This window comes from Sarcophilus harrisii, chromosome 4 (genome assembly GCF_902635505.1).
Source record: "Sarcophilus harrisii chromosome 4, mSarHar1.11, whole genome shotgun sequence".
Lineage (NCBI taxonomy): Eukaryota > Metazoa > Chordata > Mammalia > Dasyuromorphia > Dasyuridae > Sarcophilus > Sarcophilus harrisii.
This window is the reverse complement of record NC_045429.1, coordinates 358,596,545-358,620,116: the sequence shown is the minus strand read 5'-3', so window position 1 is coordinate 358,620,116 and position 23,572 is coordinate 358,596,545. Positions and strand designations below refer to the sequence as shown.

Here is a 23,572-nt window from a genome sequence, read left to right as displayed (position 1 = left end):
GTCCCCTCCAGAGCCATCTGGAGATCAGGACCGCTGGAGATGGCAGGTCCCCATGTCAAATTTTACTCCATTCAGGAAAACCTGGCCTACATCTTACTTTCACCCACCCATGCACCTCAAGCCAGATTCTCTCTTAACTTGATTCCTCCCGTCCTTAGTAACCTTGAATCATGGTACCCCTTTCCAGGATGCTTCCTACATTCTCCCTGACCAGCTCTTCTTCCACTCAACCTCCTCCCACCCATTGATGTCGTTTATCCCCATGTTCTTTTCTATCAGTGTTCCAGGCGGGGGTCCCTTCTCTCCTATCGAACTTTGGACTCCCCAAAGGCAGGGACTGTCTCCTCCTCCCTCATTACCCACCGCAGCCTCCTCCTCCTCCCTGCAACCCCCAAAGCTAGGCCCAGAGGAGCTGCTCCATACTGTTGGAATGAGAGTGAGTTCAAGGGCAGGGTGAGTGGTCCAATTGTCCCTTATTGTTGGGAATAATGGCTGTAATCAGACAGGACATCTTAAGGGACAGCCTGCCTAATTGTCCTAGAGAGGTGAAGAAGAAACACCCCTCAACCCCCTGCTCCCGTTCAACTCGTTGACCTTGTTCATTGTCACCCACTGACCCAGCCTGAATGGAAAGGCCAGTCTGGAGAGAAAATGGTGTGGCTAAAAGAGAAGGCAGACTAATATGTGGGTTTGAAGTGGGAGGGAAAACACTGTCCTGGGCACTGGGGGCAGAACCAGAGGGGACGACAAGACAAGGTCCTCCTACATTATATATGGTATTGTGTAGGGAAGGAGGTCTGGATTTGGAGTCACACAGAGGACACTAGCTTCACCCTGGCTCTGCTAATTATTAGTCTGTGCTTCTCAGCTGATTTATAGAATGAGTCTGGATGGAATGATTTCTATGGTACCTTATAGTTCTAAATCCTCCAAGGTCCCTGAGCTCAGAGAATTAATTCTCACTATGATGGAGAAATGTCCACATTTCCTCCTCCTCCTCCTCCCCACTGACTCTTTAATTGTAAAATTTGACTATAAGGCAATCAGGATTCAGTTTAGAGCTGATGCCTTGATTTGATTTTGCTGTCCCCATCCTCTCCCCATTATCTCAAAGCCTTTTTGCTGACCTAGCCCTTCTATATCCTATTAAGTGATTTGTATCATATACATCCCTTCCTCCTTCTGTATTTCTATTTCCCATCCTGAATTATTCTGCTGCCCCCCCCCCCCCCCTCCTTCAGACAGCCTTCCTGGATTGACCTGATGAGAGACAGTAGCTTTCCTTAGCCTCAGCCTGGGACAGGTCTCCTTCTACATTCTTCTCTTGCCTGCTCTCCCCTTATATTGTCTTACTCTCCTTTCCAATATTTATCCTACAAATATCTATACTTTTGTGGAGTATATTATATTTAACTCTATAATCACTGGTATACTATTTGTGATCTTTCTGTGTATTTCTTCTGTGTTTGTCAATAATAGTTTTCTTCCTCATTGTAATGGTGAGATCTAAAAAGTCAGGGACCCAGATTATGTCCTTCCTTCTGAACACTGCCAGTGGTACTTGGTTAAGAGGAGATTTCTCCTTCCTCCAATTATCTTGTATTCACTTATCCATTTATGTGTGTATCCCCTAGAAAGATGTCATTTCCTTGAGAGCTGGAACTGTTGTTCATCCTCGAATCTTCAATGCATTTGACAGTTCTTTGCAAAGAGCACTTGAAAAAAAATCATATTCCTTGCTTTCTAGTGTTATGTTAAAGGTTCTTGTTCCTTCAGGTCTTTGAGTAAAGAAATCTGGATTCTAATCTAAGCTCTGCCATTGTGTCATCAGGCAATTTACTGTGTCTCTCCCCACTCCAGACCTGAGTTTTCCCATTTGCAAAATAAAGGGATTGAATTAAGATATTTCCAGACCAAATAGTCTATTACGATCAGTCACAAATTTTCCCTGTTCAGCCTCATTTCAGCCTTTTTCTTAACAAAAACACTCCCATGTTCCAGCCAAAGTACACTGCTAGCTGGTCCTGGATCTCATTTTCTCCAAGCCATGCTCTCATGCCTGTGTTAAAATCTTTCCCTTCCTCTAAGCACCATCTCCTCTCTCAAGCTATCCCTGATCCTATACAAGGGAACAAGGGGGAAATAAGGATTTACATTTGTTTTTCAGTCATTTCAATTATGTCCAACTCTTTGTGACACTATTTAGGGTTTTCTTGGCAGGAATACTGGAGTGGTTTGCCATGTCTTTCTCCTGTTCATTTTACAGATGGAGAAACTGAAGAAAACAGGGTTAAATGACTTGCTCCCATTAAGAGAGCTAGTAAGTCTAAACTCAGATTTGAATTTAAGATGAGTCTTCCTGATTTCAGGCACAGCACTCTATTCCCTGAGCCACTTAGCTGCCCTATGAATTTATATAGCACCTATTATGTGTCAGACACTGGACTAGGAGCTTTATAAATATTGCCTCATTTGATCCTGCAACAAACCTGGGAAGTTGATTCTGATATAATCCCTGCTTTGCAGGAAATTGAGGCAGACAGGGTTAATACGGTGCCTTGCTCAGAATCTAGTATCTGAGGTCATATTTGCACTCTCAGGGCTTCCTGCCTCCTGGCCCAGCACCCTATCCACTGAGACATCTAGCTGCCAGTGGGCACCTAATAAGTGTTTATTGAATTAAATTGAAAAGACAGGATGGAGTTGAGTTGGTAGGACACATTTTCCAAAGGGAGACTCAATGAAACAAGGGAGTGAAAGGAAGAGCTGGCTCCCATGTTCTCACCCATCTGGACTGGAATTTGAATGTAGCCTTCTTTGTGGAGGCAGAGGAAGCCCGGAATGACTTTTGGAAAGGGAGCTGGGCCTGGACCCCAGCTTGATGTCCTCCTCTGCCTGCCTCGGCGCTCCCTCTAGTGACCACTATGGGTCAGTGATGTAGCAGAGATTTCCGAGAAGGGGCCTCTGTGACCTTTAGGCCTTTCCTCCCCCTCGGTCCTTCCCCCCACCCCCACTCCTGGGGTATCTCTGCATTTCCAATGTCTGCATAATGCCCCATTCATTCTCCCCACCAAGGGAAAGGGACTTCAATCAGGTTAGGGGTCAGTTCAGTCAAGCAATGGGGTCCATGAATCCAGTCTGGCATCTCCTGGGGCTCCGTTTTCTATATCATTCATTTCATAGCAAATGGACTTCGTTGTCACATTAGGGAATATGGCGTTTCAGCAGAATGGAAGGAGGTTAGGTCATGGGAAGGCCTTCCAAGATTCAATTGAATAAGGAGAAGTGACAGATATGTACAAATGATGTGGGATTTAATCGCCTTCATAGTCTCAGTTTTCAGTAGTCTCAGGTTAAACATTTAACGTGTTTCTGTGACAGGGGATAAATAAATCAATTTCTAAGGTCTAAGCAGATAGACTAGAAAGACAGATAAATCAGGGGGAGGGGTGTTTATCATCCCATGGACATGTCATCCCCCTCCACTCCTACCTGCCCTATGATGACTCCACCCAGCCCAATGATACTACATCCTTCACAGCCCTTTCTCTCCTGCCTGCTCTTTTCACACCCATTCTCCCTGCCTTTTGTCTCATTTCTCCCTGTATCACTCCCATAGTAGGTTTTCTGGCCCAGTCCCTGAAATTCTTCTCAATCAAGAACTGCTGTTAATTGGTGAATATTTCTGTTTGCAGCAAGAGAGATCAAACAACTTCCCAACAAAAGAGGTGAGCTTCTCCCATATTCAAGAGTCATAATGCATCCTCATCATCCCTCAGGTCCCATAGGAGTCCCTGTTCCCCAAACAAGAATGATAAGTCTTGCAAAGGTTCACAGTTTAAGCCTGAGTCTCTGTATCCTCAGACCTCAAGTGTCCCTGGACTTCATCTTCATGCTCAAGAGGAACCTGGAACAGAACAATGGTAGCTGATAAAAAGAGAGAGCTGGGGGGGAAAAAAGAGAGGTCAGGAGTACAAGATACTGGGCTTTGGGAGTGGGAAGTGATTTTTCCCATCTCTGTGGTACCCTTTCCACATGTAAGACAAGAGAGAACATGGCTAACGTGGAAATATGTTTTACACAATTGCAATATATAACCTGTAGCAAATGTTTTACTATTTTAGGAAGAGTGGAGGAGACAAGAAGCATGAAAAACTTGAAACAAAATTTTGTTTAAAAAAAGAATGTAAAAAATTGCCTTTATACATAATGAGAAAAAACAAAATACTATTAAAAATTAAATGAGTGAGAGCTGAGGAAGGGCAGGAAAAGAATTGATTGGAGAATGAATTTAAGCCACATTAAAAAAAAAAAAAGTGAAAATGAGGAGGAGAATGTATTGTCAGTGAGAGTAGAACAAGGATACTGGTAAAGGAAGAGCCCATATATATGGGAATATAATTAGAGAATATAATTAGAAAAAAACAAAATACTATTAAAAATTACATGAGTGAGAGCTGGGGAGGGGCAGTTCAGCAGCAGAATGAAAAGAATTGATTTAAGAAAAAGAATTTAAGCCACAAAAAAGAGGGAATGAGAACATAAGAGTGAGAGTAGAACAGGGATGCTAGTAAAGAAAGAGCCCAAAGGGACACATTTTCAAAATATCAATTGTGTTATACCTCCCAATAGATCTGGTCCTCATAACACTGGGAATCAGGAGGGGAGCTCAGGCAGGGGAGCTTCAGCAGAAGTCCTGAGAAGAGAAGGGGAAGGGCATAAAATTCCTCAAACGGGCACCATGGAAGGGGTGGAGGAAGGAGGACACCACAAGAACAAAGACTAGAAGAGAAAGAAAATGAAATAACAAGGAAAGTGAGTTGCAAAGTAAAAAGAATAGGAATTTAGTATCCTGGACTTGAGAAAACCAAAAGGAAATGAATTCTCAGATCAAATTCTTCTGTCAAGCACAAGGGAAGAGTTCAGATCTGCCTGAAGTCTATATCTCTAAGAGGCTTTCAAACAAGGAAATCTCTATCGATCTCATGAAGAATAGGGAAGTGGATGTACCGATTTCTGCATGGCTGCTCTGATCTCTTGGGAAGCAGTGTAAAATAGCGGAATGTTGGACTAGAACATCTGTGTTCTAGATCTAGCTCTTCCACTAATTTACTCTGTTGATCCCAGTTAAGTCATTTCCTTCTTTGGGCCTCAGTTTCCCCATCTTTAAAAATGATGGGGCCAGTTATGGTGATGGATACCTCTGTCATTCTTTCTCCTGGGAAAGCCAAAGCTAGCGGGTCACTTGAGTGGGGGAGTTCTGAACAGCACTTGAGCTAGAGTCAAACAGATGTCCACACCAAGGCCAGCTCCAAGATAGTGAGCTCCAGTGAGGAAGGTCACCAGGATACCCAAGAAGGCGTGGATTGGATAGATCAGAAATTGAGTCAGCCAAAAATTTCTATCTAAACAAGGGGATCAGGACTGTTGAGTGGCCACTGAGCAGAACAGGGAGATTCGATCTCAAAAAACAAAAAGTAAAATGATGGGATTGGGTTTATTGTTCTGTTCATTTCCAGGTTTTTGACATTTTCATTCTACCTTTTCTCCCCATCCCCATTCACGGTGCCTCTATCCTCCAGCCCTATTACCTGAGATTGAACTGCCCTCTGGTGGAGATAGAGGGCAAAGCTTGGAAGGTTACGTAGAAAGCTATGATCCTCACCTTTGGAGATCATATACCCTGACTCTATATATCAAAAAGAGTCTCTTCTCCAAAATATGAGAATAGAAATTCTACCACTCCATCCTGCCATCAGCCCCTCAATGTGGTTTCTATCTAACTGGCATCCCTCCTGCTTCTTTCATCCTAAACTCCATAAAGTTGTTACCCCATGGCATCTCCCTCAAGAAAATTCCCATGGATTCCAGGGTGGCAACCCTTTTCTTCTCTAACCCTTAACTCCTTTCATCTTCTATACTCATTCTAGTACCCATCCCTCCCTTCTTTTATCCCCCAGAATCATAGTGAGTCAAAAATAGTAGGTAGTGGACATGAGAGCTCTTTACTCACCTCCAATTCCTCCACCCAAGGAAGCTAACACCAGGGTGACAAAGAGCCCCAAAAGTTGATATACAGCCTGGGATGTTGCACTTCGATGGCCTTTAGCAACCAAGGGGAATATCTTTTCCAATCTGAAAAAAAAAAAAAAAAACTTGGGACTGGGGCAAAAAAATTCCAGAAAGAGAGGTGCATAGACTAATGGTGAGTATAGGAGACTAAGAGTAGGTACCTTGGAGCAGTTTAGTGTATTATGATATATACCAAAAAGAGATGTTCAAAAGACAACCTAAAAGCATCTATGTCTGGAAAAGAGCAAAGAAACATTACCCAACTGACCACTTGTACAAAGTATCCTCTTCTTGGGGTAGACAAACTCACCCTTCTCCATAGGTTTGATGGGTGGCCAACGCGGCCACAAGAGCACCAAGGAGGGCTCCCAGGACCCCAGGCATCCCATGAAGATTATGGACTCCACATGTGTCTTGGACTTTGAACTTTGACTCAAGGATGGGCTGAGAAACACCAGGGAGAGATATTGTACAAATAAATGTCTTTGGACTGTGTTTCATACTCTTCATGGTCTCCCCAATCTCTCCATTCACAGAATCAATATTAAAACCAGCCAAATACTATACTTTTACAGATAAGAAGACTCGGGGCCAGAAAGAGTTCAGTTAATTTGCCCAAGGTCACACACAGTTAAGTAGTATGTAACCCCAGTTCTTTTGACTCAAATACAATGCTCTTTCTATTATACCATACTTCCTCCTTCCTACTCCCTTCTTCCCTACCATAAGAAGAGCCAGGCCCACGGTGATTTAATTGCTAAATATATGGGCTGGGGACATTTGGGGCCTAGACTTAGGTGACTCTTTCAACCTCTTGGTTTTCCCATGATGAAGAAAGTGACTACTATACCATGAGGAATTTGTATCCCAGAGTGGAGATGGTCCCAGCCAGGAATCCAGCAACTAGAGCCCCAAAAGGCGTAATCATCATTTCTGCAGAAGTCCCCACAACCACCCCACCTGCCAGTGCTGCATTCTGAATGTGGACCTTAAAGGATATGGGAGAAAGGAGGAGTTAAAATGATAGTGGAAAATCAGGAGAAAAGTCTTTCTAAAGTCATTATATCCATCCCGTCTCAGTGATCAAGAGCTCCCCCTCAACCCCACACATTTTTGTCATCCCATCCCATCCCAAGGACTCTCCTATTATGGTTCTTCCCATTTCTAAATATCCCTTTTGCAATCTGATCTCCACATTTCCTGCTATCACACCAATCCTTTCCATTGCCATAAGTGTAGATGAAGCCCATACAAATTTATCTTCCTGCAGAATCTTTCAGTCATTTAAATGGTGGAAACCAATCCTCAAGCTCCCTTTTGCATTCCCAGTACTTCCCTTCTTCCCATGGCTGTTCTCTGTTCCTTTAATGGCATGGGCTGAGAAGAGAAGCATTCATAGCATCCAAACTCATAGAATTAGGAAGTTTAGTCCTGCTAAATGCTCTTACCATGTCCAGCTTTCCCTCTCTGTTTAGGAGGGCTGATAAGGCAAAAGTGCTCAAGGTGCTGGCCCCCAGGGAGTAGTATGTGTTGAGGGCTGTTCGGTGCTGACCATCCCCAGTATGAGTAATGGCTGAATTGAAGCTTGGCCAAAAGATCCACAGGAAGATGGTTCCTATAAAGCAAGAGAAAGGAACTTTTTCTCTCAAGGGGCATACATACACATAAAGTAAGTTTAAAAAAAAAAAACTTTAGAATGTTTTTTGGAGGAAAGAAACGGAAGATATAAATCTATGTGTCTGCCAGAGTCTTTCAATTAGACATCCCCCTTGAGACATAGTGAAAAGATCACTGAGCCTGAATTCTGACCTTATAATTTTTCTGAAATTCTATGTAAGGAAAAATAATGCTATCTAAAAGTGGACTGTAGAAAATACTGTAGAAGATGTAGCTTCTGGTGACTTTATGACACACTATTACTAATCTCATGATCCCAGATCTTGGGCAGCTCAGTAACATGGCTCCTCCTCCCTTCTGTACCCTGAAAATCATACCCACAGCCTCAAAACTAAATTTATAGAATAACAAACCCAACAGCTGTGCTGCTTCTCTGAGACAAGAACCCACCTGTTTCCTATTCTCTCCCTAGTCTCCTCTTACCACATCCTGAACAAGCAATGTGATGAAGACCAGTCTTCAAATCCCAGCACTGAAAATAATTGCCTTTTGTAAGGTGGATGTGAGCCACTGACATTCAAGAGAAGTGGTACATTTCTTAGTACCACTGACTGCTGCAGTTCTTTTCCTGTCTCCACAGTTCACCTATACTGCCTGTCTTACTGTACCAATCATGAAATACAACTGTATACAATTAAATAAAGTTTTAATGTTTGCAAAACACTTCAAGTAAATATTGATCTCAATGTAGAATATTCTATGATCCTCTTTTAGACTTAAGAATGGGGAATATAAATAAATATTCAATGAATATAAATAGTATTAAAAGATATACTTCAGGTCTGTATTATGATCTATATTAAGAGAGACAGAAAAACAAAAACAAACGGAGATGTCCTGTATTAATACATGCTTAAAAGAAACAGATCTGGAGAGGGACTAACTGAAGGAATTAGTGAATAATTCCTCTTGAATGTTAAGACAAAACATATGAATAACAACACATTTATGGTACATATGAATGTTACAAAGGACTTTATATTTTATCCTTAAAACATCCCTATGAGGTAGAGAGTACAAAACATTAATATTCTCATTTAACACATGAGGAAACTGAAGCTGGGAGAGATTGTGTTACTTGCCTAAAGTCACATAGCTAGCAAATTATAAGGTCAGAATTCAGGCTCAGTGATCTTTTCACTATGTCTCATGGTGTAGTCCTGGACTCCATAGATAGAAAAGGAAGCAAGGAACATACTTTTGCCTCATGTCACATTATAGCCTATGGGAGAAGAAGATAATTCATGGAAATCGGAGGAGTCTGGATAATTGTCATCTTCTACCTTTGGAGTTTTATTCTGAGTGGAATATATGGAGTGAAGAGAACAAAAGAGGCTTTTATGGCCACTATGGTGGCTTGACTAACCACAATCAGATAATAAGGCCCTAAATACTTTCATGTAGAGGGGGAAGGTTACAATGATTAACTTGGTCAAGTTCACATAGAGCTTCGACCCTGGAATTTCCAGCACTGAGGCAAAGGCTGCAATAACCCTGGAATCTTGTTGAGACACCAGAGCTGCAAACTGCAATCAACTCCTAATTGAGCTGTAAGCATAGGCTAGATTGCCACCAATTAAAAATAAAAGCAATCTGGAGAAAATGTGTTTAGGAAACAGCACATGAAAAGTACATCCATTATTGTTTTTTGTTCCTGCTTTGTTTTCATAATAGCATTACAGACTCAAAGATAAAATGGCATCTTCAAGATCATCCAGTTCAACCTCTTCATTTTACAGATGGGAAAAATGAATCTCAAGAAAAGTAAAGTTACTTGCTCAAGGTCAAATAAGGCTAGTGGAAGAGTAAAAATTGTGCTCAGGTTCTCTGAGCTCCCAATTATTTCTATTATCTCTATAGCCTTTGGTCATTTTTGTTATCTGCATGAGGTTATCTTCAAATTAGAAAATACTACCACACATAGGCAAAAATTTTAAATGGTAGATGAAGCATTCAAACCTATATAGTAAATGAAGAGGTCATACTCATGAAGTTTGTCCCCAGAACTGAATCTTAAGGAAGTGCAACTGAGATCCTAGAAATTATTAAAACAAAGATCCCAAAGATCTTACATCAACATCATGTTACCTCTTCCCAGCCTCTGCTTGCTAATTTTCAGTTATGGAGAAACCATGACTTCTGGAGGTAGCCTATTCCACTTTTGGACAGCATTAAGTTTTTCCTTACATAGAATTAAAATGTTTTGTACATTTATACAAAAGTTGCCTCTTAAAAGAGGTAAGAACTGTATTTTTGAAAAACTTTTTTAAAATGGCATAAATACTTTACCTCTTTTTCACATGAGCTTCTCACAGAAGCTTAATTTTATTTCCTAATAATCCTTCCAGTAGACATTAAAGGTTGTGTCTGAATGGAGCATTAACATTAGGATCATTTCTCAAGTGTTGGTTCCCACTAGGGCATGTAAGCCATACTGAGCCTTCCTCTGTTCTCAGGCCTGCCCTGGTCCCTTACCAATCATAGCAAAGAGGTCTGAGTGATACACAGAGCCTTCCCGGTGTTTGCTCTTGTCCAGCTGCGATCGGTAAAGAACTCTAGAGAGAACAAGCCCAAAGTAGGCACCAAAGGTGTGGATGGTCATGGAGCCCCCAGCATCTTTCACCTGGTAGGGAAGAAACTAGTGAGGGAAGGGCCAATGTTCTGCCTCCTTCCTCCTTCCCAATCCTCTATTTTCACTTTTTCCACCCCCGGATTTTCAATGAGATTGGTCCCCTGCACCAAGTGTCTACCTCCCTTCCCTTTTGTAAACGTCAATCACTCCCTTTTTCCTGAAAACTTCTCAGATCTAACATGTTACCCTCCCTATTATTATTATAGTCACATCCTAGGGAAGTGGGGAGAAGAAATAATTCTAGGCTCTCACCCCAAGAAGATTGAGGAGGATGAACTCATTGATCCCAAACAGTGTCACCTCCAGTAGAGACATGAGCAGCAGCTGTACAGGGCTAGTTTTGCCCAACACGGCCCCAAATGAAATCAGAACAGCTCCAGTGCAGAAATCAGCATTGATCATGCTGGAAAGAATAGGATGTTGGAAGGTAAGAGGAGGAGAGAGTGTTCCACAGTAGGAATAGGAAATAATCAAAAACACACTTCAAGAAAGAAAAAACTGATCCTTGCCCAGGGCTACAAGGAAATAATGTTCTTTTCAATTTCCAAATATTCTAAATAACTTTCTCATTTGAGCTTAACTACATGTTGTGAAATTGATATTGCCATGTTCTCATCATCTGACCAAAAAGAAACTTAGGCTGAGAGAAATATAGTGAATAGTTCAGGGTTGTTTTAGCTGCCAACCAAGAGGCAGAGGTCACACTTGAACCCAGATCTTCTGACCGTAGTTCTAATACTGGAGCTTAAAAAAAAAATCAGAGTCTTGGAGGAGAGCTCAAAGAAACAGATTGGGGGTGGAGAGAGAGCAGAGGAAAAAGAATATGAGTTATCAAACAAAATAGAAAAAAAAAAAAGCTATGCTATAGCTAAAAGAAACAGATTTTTTAAAATAGTAGCAGTGGGATAATAAAGCAATGGGCCTAGGGATTAGGCAACAAACTAAAACAAAAATTGATTAGCCTCTGCCTTCCTCACCTATACAAGAGAGCTTTGTGTTTAAAAATGGGCTATTCAGGGAAGCTTTCTGGAGAAATAGATGTTAGGGAGGTTCTATGTACCTACAAGTTACCATATGGACTCCTGAATGTGGCTCTAAAGGAAAAGAAAAAGAGAAGAGAGAACTCTTTCTGGTCTTTCATCACACTCTCTCACCTTTCCACACCAATGTAGATCTTTCCTTCATGAAAGGAGTGGAGGAAACCCTGGACCAGAGTGGACCACTGCAAAGAAAAGGCTGAGAGGAGAAAGTTGAAGCCAATGCTGCTGAATCCATAGCGTTGTAGGAAGGTCATCAGAAAACCAAAACCGATGAAGATCATGGTATGGACATCCTGGAAACCTAAAGGGAGAAGCAAGAATCTGAGATCAGACACTTGGATCTGGAAGAAACACCATGAGACCTCATTAGATTGATTCCCACCGAATTAAAAGGAAAGTGCTCCCTCTGCCCCTCTTCCCTCCACCACGCCCCGAATGGCCCTCCAGTTCCTGCCCTTCTTCCCCATGTTGCTTTCTCCTCTTTAGGCTGGCCTGAACTGCCTCAGAGCTGCACAATGAGCCTATAAAACTCCCCAAGTGTGGCAGGGGTGGGGGGTGAATGACTTCACTTTGTCCTTTGACTATTTCCCAGGGCCTGGCAGTTTGAGCCAGTATCCCTCAGATGAGTCTTGGGTCCCTCTAAAGGAGAGGTTCTTAACCCTTTTTGTGCTATGGACCCCTCTAGCAAGAATAATAGTTAAATGCACAGGATCAATGGTGAAAAATTATCCTTGCATATGTTTCAAAAATAAAAAGCTTCAATTAAAAAAATTAGTCAAATGCACAACAAACATAGGATTACAAAAGAAGCCAATTACATTGAAATACTGAGGTGAAAATATAACTTTTCCCAAATTCACAGATTCCCTCCCTCACTTTGAAATCTATTCATAGACCCTTTGGGATAACAAAGAAAGGACTGGGTTATCATCCCACTTTGAAAGGCAAGAAAATTTGAACTATTTTTTTGGGAATATTCCCTACCACACCTTCTCTGTCCCCATATCTCTCACATTGTCAGCTGTTTAAATATTGCATAACCTTCATCTGCCTTGATCCAGTGCCAACATCTTCATTCTCACTCTAAGAGATGGAACTTCGTGAGATTTCCTTTCTCCTCTCCCTCATTCCTCTACTCAAGCATTCCTATCTTTTGGGAAGTTCTTTCTTTTGTCTGTATCCCTTCTGCCTTAATACTACTAGGTTTCTCCTCTTGTCCCCATTTTTGTATATTTCCTTTTGGCCTCCAGTTATATGCCTATTTCATAAAATTTCATTATTTGCCTCAAAAAAGTAGCAGAGACACTGTTAATAATAACTTATTTAGCTTTAGAATATAATATATGATTTTCTATGAGCAAAATTACTTTTCCTACTGTAGCTAGACAGATATTAAAATGAGTTTGTATTCTCCAGAAATCCATTGAATGAGGAAAGTTTCCAGATATAGATTGAAATGCTAAGAATGGATTTATATGGGAAGGGTTTTCTTTATTATACATGTGGATGCTAATAGAGATCTACCAGTTATGTCCAACTTCTGGGCCTAAGGAGAGCTGAACAGAACAAAGTTATGTGTTACTTGTTTCTTGTAGGTTTTTAAATGGCACGGGATAATGTATTTTGATCAATCTGACCATAAAAATTTGGCTAATACCCAATGTCATCTTTCTGGAGACCTAGGACCCTTCTACACAGCCATGCTAAGAACCTTTAGTTTGGAGGAGTCCATGTAACAGAGTAAAGAAAATAAGAGAAAAACTTTAGAGAACATAGGAAACCTGTATCTGGGAAGGGTCAGATGACCCCACACTTGTCAGGTATGTAGAAGAATGGTTTCCTGTTTAGAATCATCACTTGTTCTAAATGACATCTGAAGTCTCTTCCAACTCAGATTCTGTGATTCTGGAAAGTGAGGTAAAGAGAAATGTTTAGGTATTTTGGGGAAGTTTGTGAACAGAGGCCTGTGTTGGGATTAAAAACCCACATCAGAGGAAACAAAAAAACAGATGAAATTTACTTTTATATAATTAATAATTGAATATAAATGTAGGCAGATTCATCATATCCATAGAGAGGTTCACAATTCTGACTATAAGTCCATAGACTTGGACCTGCCCAGGTTTCGAAATATTCTTCTTGTTCCATCACATCCATTCTCTTCCTACCTTTCCAGTTATTGAGAAAACAAGACTCTACCTGTAGCAAACACACCCAGATGTAACCACACTCTACTATCTATCTCCTGGCACCTAGGGAAAGTTTAAAAAAAAAAAAAAAAGCTTAAAACCCTGCATACAGGAAGCCACAATGAAAATCAATTTGTATTTATTGAGCCTCTGCTATGTGCAGAACCTAAGGATGGTTGCTGAGGGAGATTCAGTTTCGATAAGAGAACCCCACCCACAGGGAGCTCTCAGTGTAGTAGGTTAACACACACACATAATTTTGATACGATATTGATTGGAAAAGTACAAAAAGTGATACATGAAATTAGAGGCGGGAAGAACATCATCATTTTTAGGTGTCAAAAAAACCATGAATGAGGAATCATTTCAATTAGACTTTAAAGAATGGGTATTGAAAGGAATTCACAGCAACACAGATTTAAAGCTTTAAAAGTAATATAACTCGATTCTTTCACTTTACAATATAGAAATGGAGGCACAGAGTTAAGAGACTTGTCCCAAAGTTGCACAGCTAGTAACTGACTAAGTAGATTTTGAATCCAGGTCTTTTGTCTCCAAATTCATTCCTCTTTCTATTATAACATACAGCATCTATTCAGCAGTTTAGGAGGGGGAAGGAACATGATAGGCATAAGGTATAGTGTAAACAAAAGCATCTAAGTGAGAGGAGAGGTGTGTGTTCAGGAGCCAGAATGGTCAACCTGTTATGAGATAATAGCAGAATGACACTAAATTGTGAAGAGCCTTGAATGGCAAACTAAGATGTTAGAATTCCAGTAACCAATATGAAGATAATGAAGACTTTTTGAGGAAATGTGACATAAGTAGGAACCTCAAGAATGGCTCGGGATTGGGAAAGAATGGGGGCAAGAAGACCTTTCAAGAATCTATCAGTCAATAAGCAGTTATTAAGTTATTAAGCATATGTCATACACTGGGCAGCTAAGATAGATGGATAGCATACTGGACCTGAAATCAGGAAGATTCAGCTTACTTTATTCATATCTGCCCTCAGATACTAACCAACTATGTGATCCTAGGCAAGTCACTTAACACTTTTTGCCTCCATTTTCTCAAATGTAAAATAATTTGAAGAAGGCAAGCCATTCCAATATCTCTGCCAAGAAAATCCCAAATAGGGTCACAAAGAGTCATACATGACTGAAAACAGCTGAACAACAACAAAAATGTGCCAGACACTCATTGTGCTAATAATAACACAAGGGATATATTTTTTTAAAGGCAAAGACAGTCATTACATGATCTAGTTGAGGAGATCATAAGCTAACAAATATGTACAAATAAGTTATCTATAAGGTAAGTAGGAAATAATTAAAAGAGGGAAGGCACTAGAATTTTAAAAGGTTGGAAAAGGCCTCCTATAGAAAAAAGGATTTTAGCTGGGACTAAAAGAAAGCTGGGGAGCCAGAGGCAGCCAGACACAATTGCTGGAGCTGAGAAATAGAATAGCTTGTTCTTATAACAGCAAGGAGGCCAGGGCCCCTGAACTGAAGAGTATGTGGAAGGGACTGAGGGAGGAGGATGACTTTGGACACCAAACAGGTGATTTTGCATTTTATCCTAGAGGTGAGAGGTTAATTGAGTAGCATGTAACATGGTTGTAATTATGAGACTACTGCAATAGTGCAGGTGGGTGGTGATAAGGAATGACAGCTGTGGAAATAAGAGTGGAGAGGAGAGATGCAAGAGTAGTTCTAAAGGGAGTATTGACAGACCTTGTCATTGATTGACTATGACAGATGAAGCAGTAGAAAGAGTCAAAGATAACGCCAAGATTATACACATAGAAGAATAAGTATGGTGGTGCCCTTGACAAAAACAAGAGATAAGTCAAAAAGAAGAACAGGCTTTAAGGAAAAAGCAGCTTCAGAAATGATGAATTTATAGAGCACCTGCCCTGAATTCAAATACGGTCTCACAGGGGTCCTCAAACTTTTTAAATAGGGGGCCAGTTCACTGTACCTCAGACAACATATTGGAAGGTCGAACTATAGTAAAAACAAAAACTTTGTTTTGGGGGCCTTTAAATAAAGTAACTTCATAGCCCTGGGTGAAGGAGATAATCGTCCTCAGCTGCTGCATCTGGCCCGCGGGCTGTAGTTTGAGGATCCCAACACTTCCTAGCTGTGTGACCCTGGGCAAGTCATTTAATCCCAATTGCTTGGCCAAAAACAAGCAAGCAAGTAAACAAATAAAAATTATAAACAATAAAAAAGAAAAAGAAAAGAAAAAAGAAGAAATAGGAAAAGAAAAAAGAAAGAAGAAATAAGAAAAGAGAGAAAGAAAGAAAGAAAGAAAGAAAGAAAGAAAGAAAGAAAGAAAGAAAGAAAGAAAGAAAGAAAGAGGAGGAGGGAAGGAGGAAAGGAAGGAAAGAAAGAAAAAGAAAATAATGAATCTGAGATGTTGAGGTTTTGAAACCCTTTGGAGATGAGGGTCTGAATACAGAAGAAAGGCCAGTGATGTAGCTAGATTTGGAATTTAACTGTGTTAAAGTAAAAGCTAAAGCTCTGAGAGTGAATGAAATTCAAGGAAAGGAAGAACAGAAAGAAGGAAGAGAGCATTCATAAGACAGTACTTTATGGATCATTTGCCTTAAAGAGTTAGGAAGAGTAAGAAACTATAAGAAACAGAGAAGTGATTAAACAAGTTAACAGTATATTCTCTTTGAGCTAAGAGGAGAAATATCTAGTTAGAGGAATAGGTCAATGATGTCAAATGCTTTAGAGAGACTGAGAAAGGTTAAAACTTGGGGGGAAAAAAAGATTTGGTGATTCAGAATCATTGGTGACTTCATGATTGGGGGGGAGAAGCAACTGGGATAAGGGGACTTGCCCAGGGTCATACAGCCAAGAGTCTGAGGCCAGATTTGAAATGGCTAGATAGTGAAGAGGAAAGAAATAATATAGTGGCTGGATGGGAGGAGAAAGTCAAGAGAATTGCTTCTGCACTAGGGCTATCTGATTGAAAATGAAAGAGAGAGAGTATGCTGATTTTTGTTGGAGCAAGGGTCTGGAAGGAATAGGATGAAGCCTGCCAGGTAAGATGGTCAACTTTAGTGAAGAATAGAGATAATTTTGGAAAAAAATCAGAATTTCATTTTAGAATTTAAAGACCTCAGAAGCCATAACTTACACCTGAAAAAAGACTTTCCAAAAAATATTCATTCAATTATGGTTTTAAAACCTTAAGCCTTTCTGACTCCAGGTATGTTCTACATAACTGCCTCAGTGACTTTGGAAAGTAGTCTCAACAAAGTAGGGGCAGGAAGGAAGAAGGGAGGGGGGAAGGAGAAGGAAGAGAATGTCACAAAGGATTTATATTTTTTCAAGATATCTGGGTGGCCCAATTGAGCATTGAGCTTATAAGAAGGAAGATATCATCTTGAGTTCAAATCTGCCTCAAACTCTTAATAGCTAAATAATTCTGAGCAAATCACTTAATTCTGTTTGCCTCAATTTCTCATCTATAAAATAATCTAGTATGGTGTCTTTGCCAATAAAACCTTGAATGGGGACTGGAAGAGTCAGACTTAATTGAAATGGATAGACAGTGAGGAGAAGGAAAGAAATAATGTGGTAGCTGGATGGAAGAAGATGTGATCTTGTTTATGGACAAGAAAAGATTGAAGATGCATTACAGAGGCCAATCTTTACTGGAGTGAGGTCTGGAAGGAATAGAATTAAGGGTGCCAAATAAAGGGATTAACTTTAGTAAAAAATAGAGATAGCTTTGAAAAATTAGAATTTTTTTTTCAGAATTTAAAGAGACCTCACAAGCCATAACTTACACCTGAAGAAAATTTTCCAAAAAATATTCATTCAATAATGGTTTCAAAAACTCCAATTAGGAGGAACCCATTGCCTAACAAAGTAGCTCTTTTTACTTTTTAATAACTCTAATGGTTAAGTTTTTTCTCTATAGCAACTCTAACTTACCTGTTAGCAATTTCTACCCATATCTCCTAATTCTACCCATGAAGCCAAATGGAACAATTCCTCTTCCACAACACTACCTTTCAAGGATCTGAAGACAGCATGTCCCATACAAGCCAGACTAAAGGTTCTCAGTTCTTTCGGTAGGTCTGTCTATGGCATCATAATGAGGTTCTTCAACAATCTGATTGCTCTCCTTTCAATGAAACTACTATATAATATCGTTGACCAATTCTGATCTTGGAATTCATTAAAATCTTGAGATCTTTTTCAGACAAATTGCTGTGTAACCATGTGTCTGTCATTTTGTATTCATGAATTCAACCTTTTGAACTTGAATGTAAAGCTTTATGTTTATTTCTATTAAATTTCATTTCATTAAATTCATCCATTTTCTAACCTGTATAAATATTTGTGAAAACTGATTTTGTCACCTAGTGGGTTAGTCATCTTTCTTAGCTATGTTCTTTGCAAAATTTGATAAGCATGTCTTTATCCAAATCATAATGTTGAACCCAGGGCAAAGCACAGACCCCCAGGCGTCTTCACTAGAGACTTCTTTATGAGTTCTTCTGTGATTAAATGGAAGGAAGATAGAGAAGATGATAATACTGGGAAATTTTTGTAAATGGAGAAGAGCCTGAGGGAATCTCACATTGGATGACCTCCATCTGAGTTCTCAGTTAAGAAGAAACTATATCATCTGCTTTAAAAGTGGGAGTTGGGGTGTGATTGGAAACAAAGTCAGAAAAATAAGCAGTTGTTGTGGGAAATGATGTAAGGAATCAATAAGAACAATTTCTTTCAGGCCTACTGCATGATTCTTTTTTAATTCATACTTATAATGCATTCATTGGAATGGTTCTGAATATACAGACAGTGAAAAAGATTCGCTATTCTTCCCATTAAGGCCAGGACCTTAGATAATTGGACTTCAATTATCTAAGAGAGTTCAAGATTCTATTTCCTGCTTGACTAACAGTGCTGTCATTTCTTTTAAAATGGCAATAATATTTACACCACTACTTGGTTTGTTTGGCATCAAAACTCATGTCCCCAAAGCTCTTTCAACTACAACCCAAATACTGGAACAAGGTGACTGAAGACTATTCTTTCTCCTGGTGAAATTTTCCTATCTTTGTGATTAGACTCACTTTTCCACTTTAGCAAACAATCATTAAGCACCAACTAAGTGCAGGCTACTGTGCTAGGCTCTAGAAACATAAAAACATAAAAAGAAATAGTCTTTGCCTTCAAAGAGCTTCTATAACAAGAAAGCACTGAGTTAGGGATAGTCACTACAGAGCCTGGAGTCAGAAAGTCCCGAATTAAAATCTGACTTCAGATATTTTTTAGCTATATGACCTTGGACAGGTCACTTAACCCAGTATGCCTCAGTTTCCATCTCTGTAAAACAAGCTGGAGAAGGAAATGGCAAAGGGCTCCAGTATCTTTGCCAAGAAAATGGTTTCACAAAGAGTTGGACACAACTAAATCAGCTGCTATACTACTCTCTGTAGTCTAGACTCTCCATGGTCTAGTCTTTAAAAGGAGATAACAGAGGCCTGAAGAGGCAGGGAAGTTAGAGGTTGAAATCCTGGAAAAGTCCCCTTTTTGACTGTCTTTTCCTAGAGCTACATTTCAGACACATGCAATAACTAATCATTCTCCTCCTTGAAGAAGATTCCATAGCCTCCCCATTCCTAACCCCACTACACACCTGATTTCAGGTTTCCTAGACTTCTGCTATCAAGGTGTTTCTGACATCTAACTGAAAACTCTCTCATTTCAGTGTCACAGCCTTTTCTGTAGTCTAATCCCAGAAAAGACATCTTTTGTAAGAAGGTTTTATCTCCATTCCTGCTAGCTGTCTAGTTAGATATGATCTTTCCTCATAACACGAACAGTACAAAAATCTTTTACGTATTTATCACATAGCTTCTTAATTTGTATTATAGTCATTACTATAACTAGGGTTGTTACAGTAATCTAAAGTTATAAATTATAGTAATTTTAATCATTTCCTATTAAGTTATAAGGAAAATAACATCTTTGATATCTCTCCCAGCAACTAATATAATTCTTTGTACACAGTAGGCATTTAATACATATTTATTACATTGAACTTAACCTCTATGGGGCTTTGTTTTCTCATCTGTACTGGGAGAGTTGGACTATGTCCTTTATTAGTGTCCTATGATTGTAAGAGCACAGACTAAGTGAAGGCAGCAGACTCTCAGTCAAAGGCAATGACATTGGTATTGGCCAATTCCACAGAGAAGTCAACAGCCACAGTAACTCCCTTTAATCTTCCAAATGAAAGAGTCCGAAGGATACATCTATCTTTCCATACGTCATGGGAATAGGTGCACGACGGTGACCATCAAAGCCCTGGACTCTCAGCTTCTCTTAAAAGAATTCCACCCCTTAAGGTCCTAAGTCCACATAGTAGAAAAGTCCAGAACAATGGGGGCGGGGTGGAGGGTGGGGGGGGGGGGTGGAAGGGTGGAAAGAGGGCTTTTGAGATGGCTCAGAAATTTCACTGATATCCTTTCAAAGGCAATTCACCTAATGCATATTATGTATGAGTGAGAAATCACCAGTATCATTCTAATTTTAGTAAAAGAGATAAATGTTAGACTTTGTCAATAATTTCCTAAAATGCAAAGATGGGTTACTCTGGAGAAAAGTGGAGCTTGCAAAACCAGATGTTCAGAAGATATGGTAATATAATTTATATTTGTTCATATAAAAATTATGTTCATATAAAAGTGATTATTAATTTACTATCACATCCCTTATTTGTCAGGTGTTGCCTAAAGTCTGTCCTTCCCTCCCTAAAGCAAATTTTTGCCCACTCTACTCTGTCATCCTTTTGGGTTTCACTTACCTCCAGGGGATCAGTGTTCCCAATAATTCTGATGAGAGAAATTATGATAATAATACCCTAGAATGTTATATATTACATTCTCATCCCCTTAAATTCTCACAGCCCAGGAGAGGAGTAAAATAGGCTTTTCCTAATTTTTCAGGTAGGGAAAATCTAAGGTCTATATTGAAATCAAAAAGACTCATTTTCATGAGTTCAAATCTGCTTCAGACACTTATGGTTTACTACAAACAGTCAGGGTGGTTGGGGCACCTCTGTAGTTCGTACTGTTGGAGAAGCCCAAGTCAGTGGACTGCTTGAGTTCAGGAGTTCTGAGTTTCATTAAAGCTAAACCTGATCAGGTATCTGCAATAAGTTGAGTACCAATGTGGGGAGCTCCTGGGAACAGGTTCCCACCAGGCTGTCTAAGAGGGGGCTAAGTCAGGAAAGAAACAGGTCAAGGCTTCCATGCTGATGTGTCATGGGGTTGGCCCATGAGAGATAGGAAGAACTGGTCTAAAAAAATCACCTAAACAGCAACCATCATAAAAATAGGTTCAACATAGAAGTCTAGTAGCTTTTCTCCCCAGTTAAGCTTCTGCTATAGACTATATAACTTTAGTCTTTAGGATGGGAGATTAAGAATATCTTTTCTTTCCTTTCAGTATTTTTTGAATTTATTTCTCCATGGGAAAGACATCTCAAATGAACAGGCATCGGTATACAGGCACGCTGAAAGAGTGCTGGGAGGAAAAATTCCTGTGGATGATTCGCTATTGCACTCTGAAATTGTAAAGGTTGTTTTTTCAGTTTTGCTATTTGGGTGGGGGGGGGGGGGGGGGGAGAGGGTTTGAGAGTATTAGATGCCAAGATCCTCAACAAGTGGTTCGTGATATAGTAACTGCTTGATCATTTGCATATGAGCTATCCAATTTGTGTATTATTTATGCCAAATATTCACCACATGCTGGCTTCCCCCAGCTACCTTCCAACTGCCTGCCCCTATCATCAGACAAATGCACAGGAATGCAGGCTCATTTTAATATCAGCCAAACAAAACATAATTGGGAAGATAAATCTGTTCCCCCAAAGCATTACAGAATTCATCCCCAAGTCAAAGAGAAATGGTCTTTGATTTGCCCAAGCCACCATTCCTCCTTCATTAATGTAGATAATTGTATGCAGTATTTATACAGTGACAAGTACCAGGCAAATGAATTTCATTCCTAGGAAGAAATAGTTACAGATGTCCCACATGGGAGTGGAAGATACCAGTGAATTCCCTTCACCCAGGGGACTGCCCTCCCATCCCTTGCTTAATCTCTAGGAATCCCCAAACTCACTTGGATAGCGAAAATAAAAGTCATTGTCCATAATGCTGTGGTTGCTTTGGTGCCAGAGGGAGGAATCTGTCTCATGGTTGTACCGGACAAAAAATGAAAAGAGGATAACGATGGCTGCCTGAAAGAGGAGGCAGAGTAGGGGCAGTTGCACCCTCAAACCTGCAGTGTGGCTGGAATTCCTGGCCATGGGACCTCGAGAAGGAGCTGCTGGCTTCCAAGAGTCTGAGACTGAAAGACAAACTCAGCAGGAGTGTGGGGTGGCTTCATTAGGGAGCCAGAGGCCACTCCCACTCTGGAAGAAAGATCCACCCCCTAACCCATCTTCCCCCTCCCCAGAGTCTAGACAAGGGAAGACAAGGGAAATAAAACTGCTAAGAATGAACAGGAGCTTCATTCAGCCAACTCTATGAAGAAGAAAAGGGGAAATCAAGAAATCCAGGTGTTACAGTTACAAACTCATATAGTTACAAAGTCATAGGATGTGTCTATGGTCTAACCAGAGATCCTAATTAATCAACAGAGAGATTACATTTGGGAAGTCTGGTTCTTTGTATCAGCTCCCTAGGAAAGAACATTAAATAAAAGACAAGCAGAGAAATCTAGCTGCTTAGATTCCATTATGTGCTCCATCTCCAAAGCTTTAACTGTGGAGAGCTTTGAAGACCACAAACTCATAGACAGTTGCCACCTGCGGGAAACATATGGCACTGTCATCTCCAGGGTTAAAATAAGGGAATTGGGGAATTACTCAATATTTTGATTGCTTAAAAAAAATAAAGAGATGAAGAAGAGAGATAAACAGATGGGAATCTCCCAGCATTAATGATTAACTGGCTCAGTTCAGCATTCTTGGCCATACCACTTAGGTCCCAGCTTCCTTCCTCTTCCCTTTTATCTCAATTTTTCTCCTATCTTCCAACTTTCCCCATTTACTTAGTCTTGAAGCTTTCCTATATGAGCTGGGTTAGGGTCTGACCCAAACTGACCTGTCGAGAAATTAAAGGTAAGGAATTTCTAGGCATATCTTCCCAAAAAACACAGGATGGAAGGTGCCAAAACAAGGAAACCTAGCAGTCTTATTAATGCAAACCAGGTAATACAAGTCTAGAAGGATGAGGGGACAATTTGTGATCTTCTTCCTGAAATTTCTGGTTTACTCCAGAGTGAGAAGAGGCAGTTGACTTTATATTAAAAACAGGCAAGAACACTGAATTCAGATTCTGCCTGGTAGTCGGAGAAATTTTACAGAGAGCAATGAGAATAGTCCCCAATGCCTGAGAAAGAGGCAGGTTCTTTGTGATTCCAGCAACCTGAGTTGTTCCCTCTTTCATTTCTAATTATCTTTCATTTCTCATAGTTCAGACTCATAATCCCATGACTACCCCTCACAACCTTTAAAAGTAACAGGCAAATTTGAATCCCCAGGATTATTGGGATCAGGGTAAAGTTGGCCTTTCCACACTACTACCTTTTTTTGCTGCTGGAACAATAAAGAGAGGAAGAGATACATGTTGTGGAAAAACATTTAGGAAAAGGTGATGGAAGCAAAATCTTGAAGTGGTTCACAAAAGTGCGCAGGTCTTCAAATGGACCTAGAAATTCCTCTAGATGAATGAATGCAGATGCAAGACAAGAGTCCCTGTAGGACAAGTAGTGTTCACTACTTAAGGGATAACCTTTTTTTTTTTTTCACAAATGGAAAAAAAGAGGATGTACATAGGATCGATGCCCCAGATAACTAGGATTTGTTGATCTATTTTTAGGGAAATTTGTTTTCCCCTAAGAGAATTTGTTTTC

The 23,572-nt window shown here is 40.1% G+C and overlaps 1 protein-coding gene across 5 annotated transcripts; it reads right to left on the bottom strand.

The window, feature by feature from the left end:
- Positions 1-3,210: 3,210 nt before the first annotated feature.
- RHBG (Rh family B glycoprotein) lies at positions 3,211-22,038 on the bottom strand. 5 transcript variants are annotated; one of them, XM_031966767.1, is made up of 11 exons: positions 17,567-17,686; positions 13,203-13,326; positions 11,536-11,722; positions 10,634-10,784; positions 10,225-10,372; positions 7,521-7,687; positions 6,923-7,060; positions 6,383-6,516; positions 6,014-6,135; positions 4,623-4,696; positions 3,211-3,907 (listed from the first exon to the last, which is right to left on the bottom strand). In XM_031966767.1, exons 3-11 carry the CDS (start codon positions 11,700-11,702, stop codon positions 3,839-3,841), a joined length of 1,170 nt encoding a protein of 389 aa, XP_031822627.1. In that variant the 5' UTR covers positions 11,703-11,722; positions 13,203-13,326; positions 17,567-17,686; the 3' UTR covers positions 3,211-3,838. The 5 variants fall into 5 exon arrangements, with proteins under 5 accessions (XP_031822627.1, XP_003768141.1, XP_031822628.1 ...); XM_003768093.4 differs by lacking the exons at positions 13,203-13,326; positions 17,567-17,686 and adding an exon at positions 21,776-22,038; XM_031966768.1 differs by lacking the exon at positions 13,203-13,326.
- Positions 22,039-23,572: the final 1,534 nt, after the last annotated feature.

Excerpts from the sequence above, each read along its gene's own strand:
- RHBG (XM_003768093.4), bottom strand. The coding sequence starts at position 21,962 with ATGGCCAGGAATTCCAGCCACACTGCAGGTTTGAGGGTGCAACTGCCC. Across the intron at positions 10,785-11,535 it reads ATCTACATTGGTGTGGAAAG|CATGATCAATGCTGATTTCT; the intron begins GTGAGAGAGTGT and ends TATTCTTTCCAG. Across the intron at positions 4,697-6,013 it reads CTTGGGTGGAGGAATTGGAG|GACTTCTGCTGAAGCTCCCC; the intron begins GTGAGTAAAGAG and ends TTCTCTTCTCAG.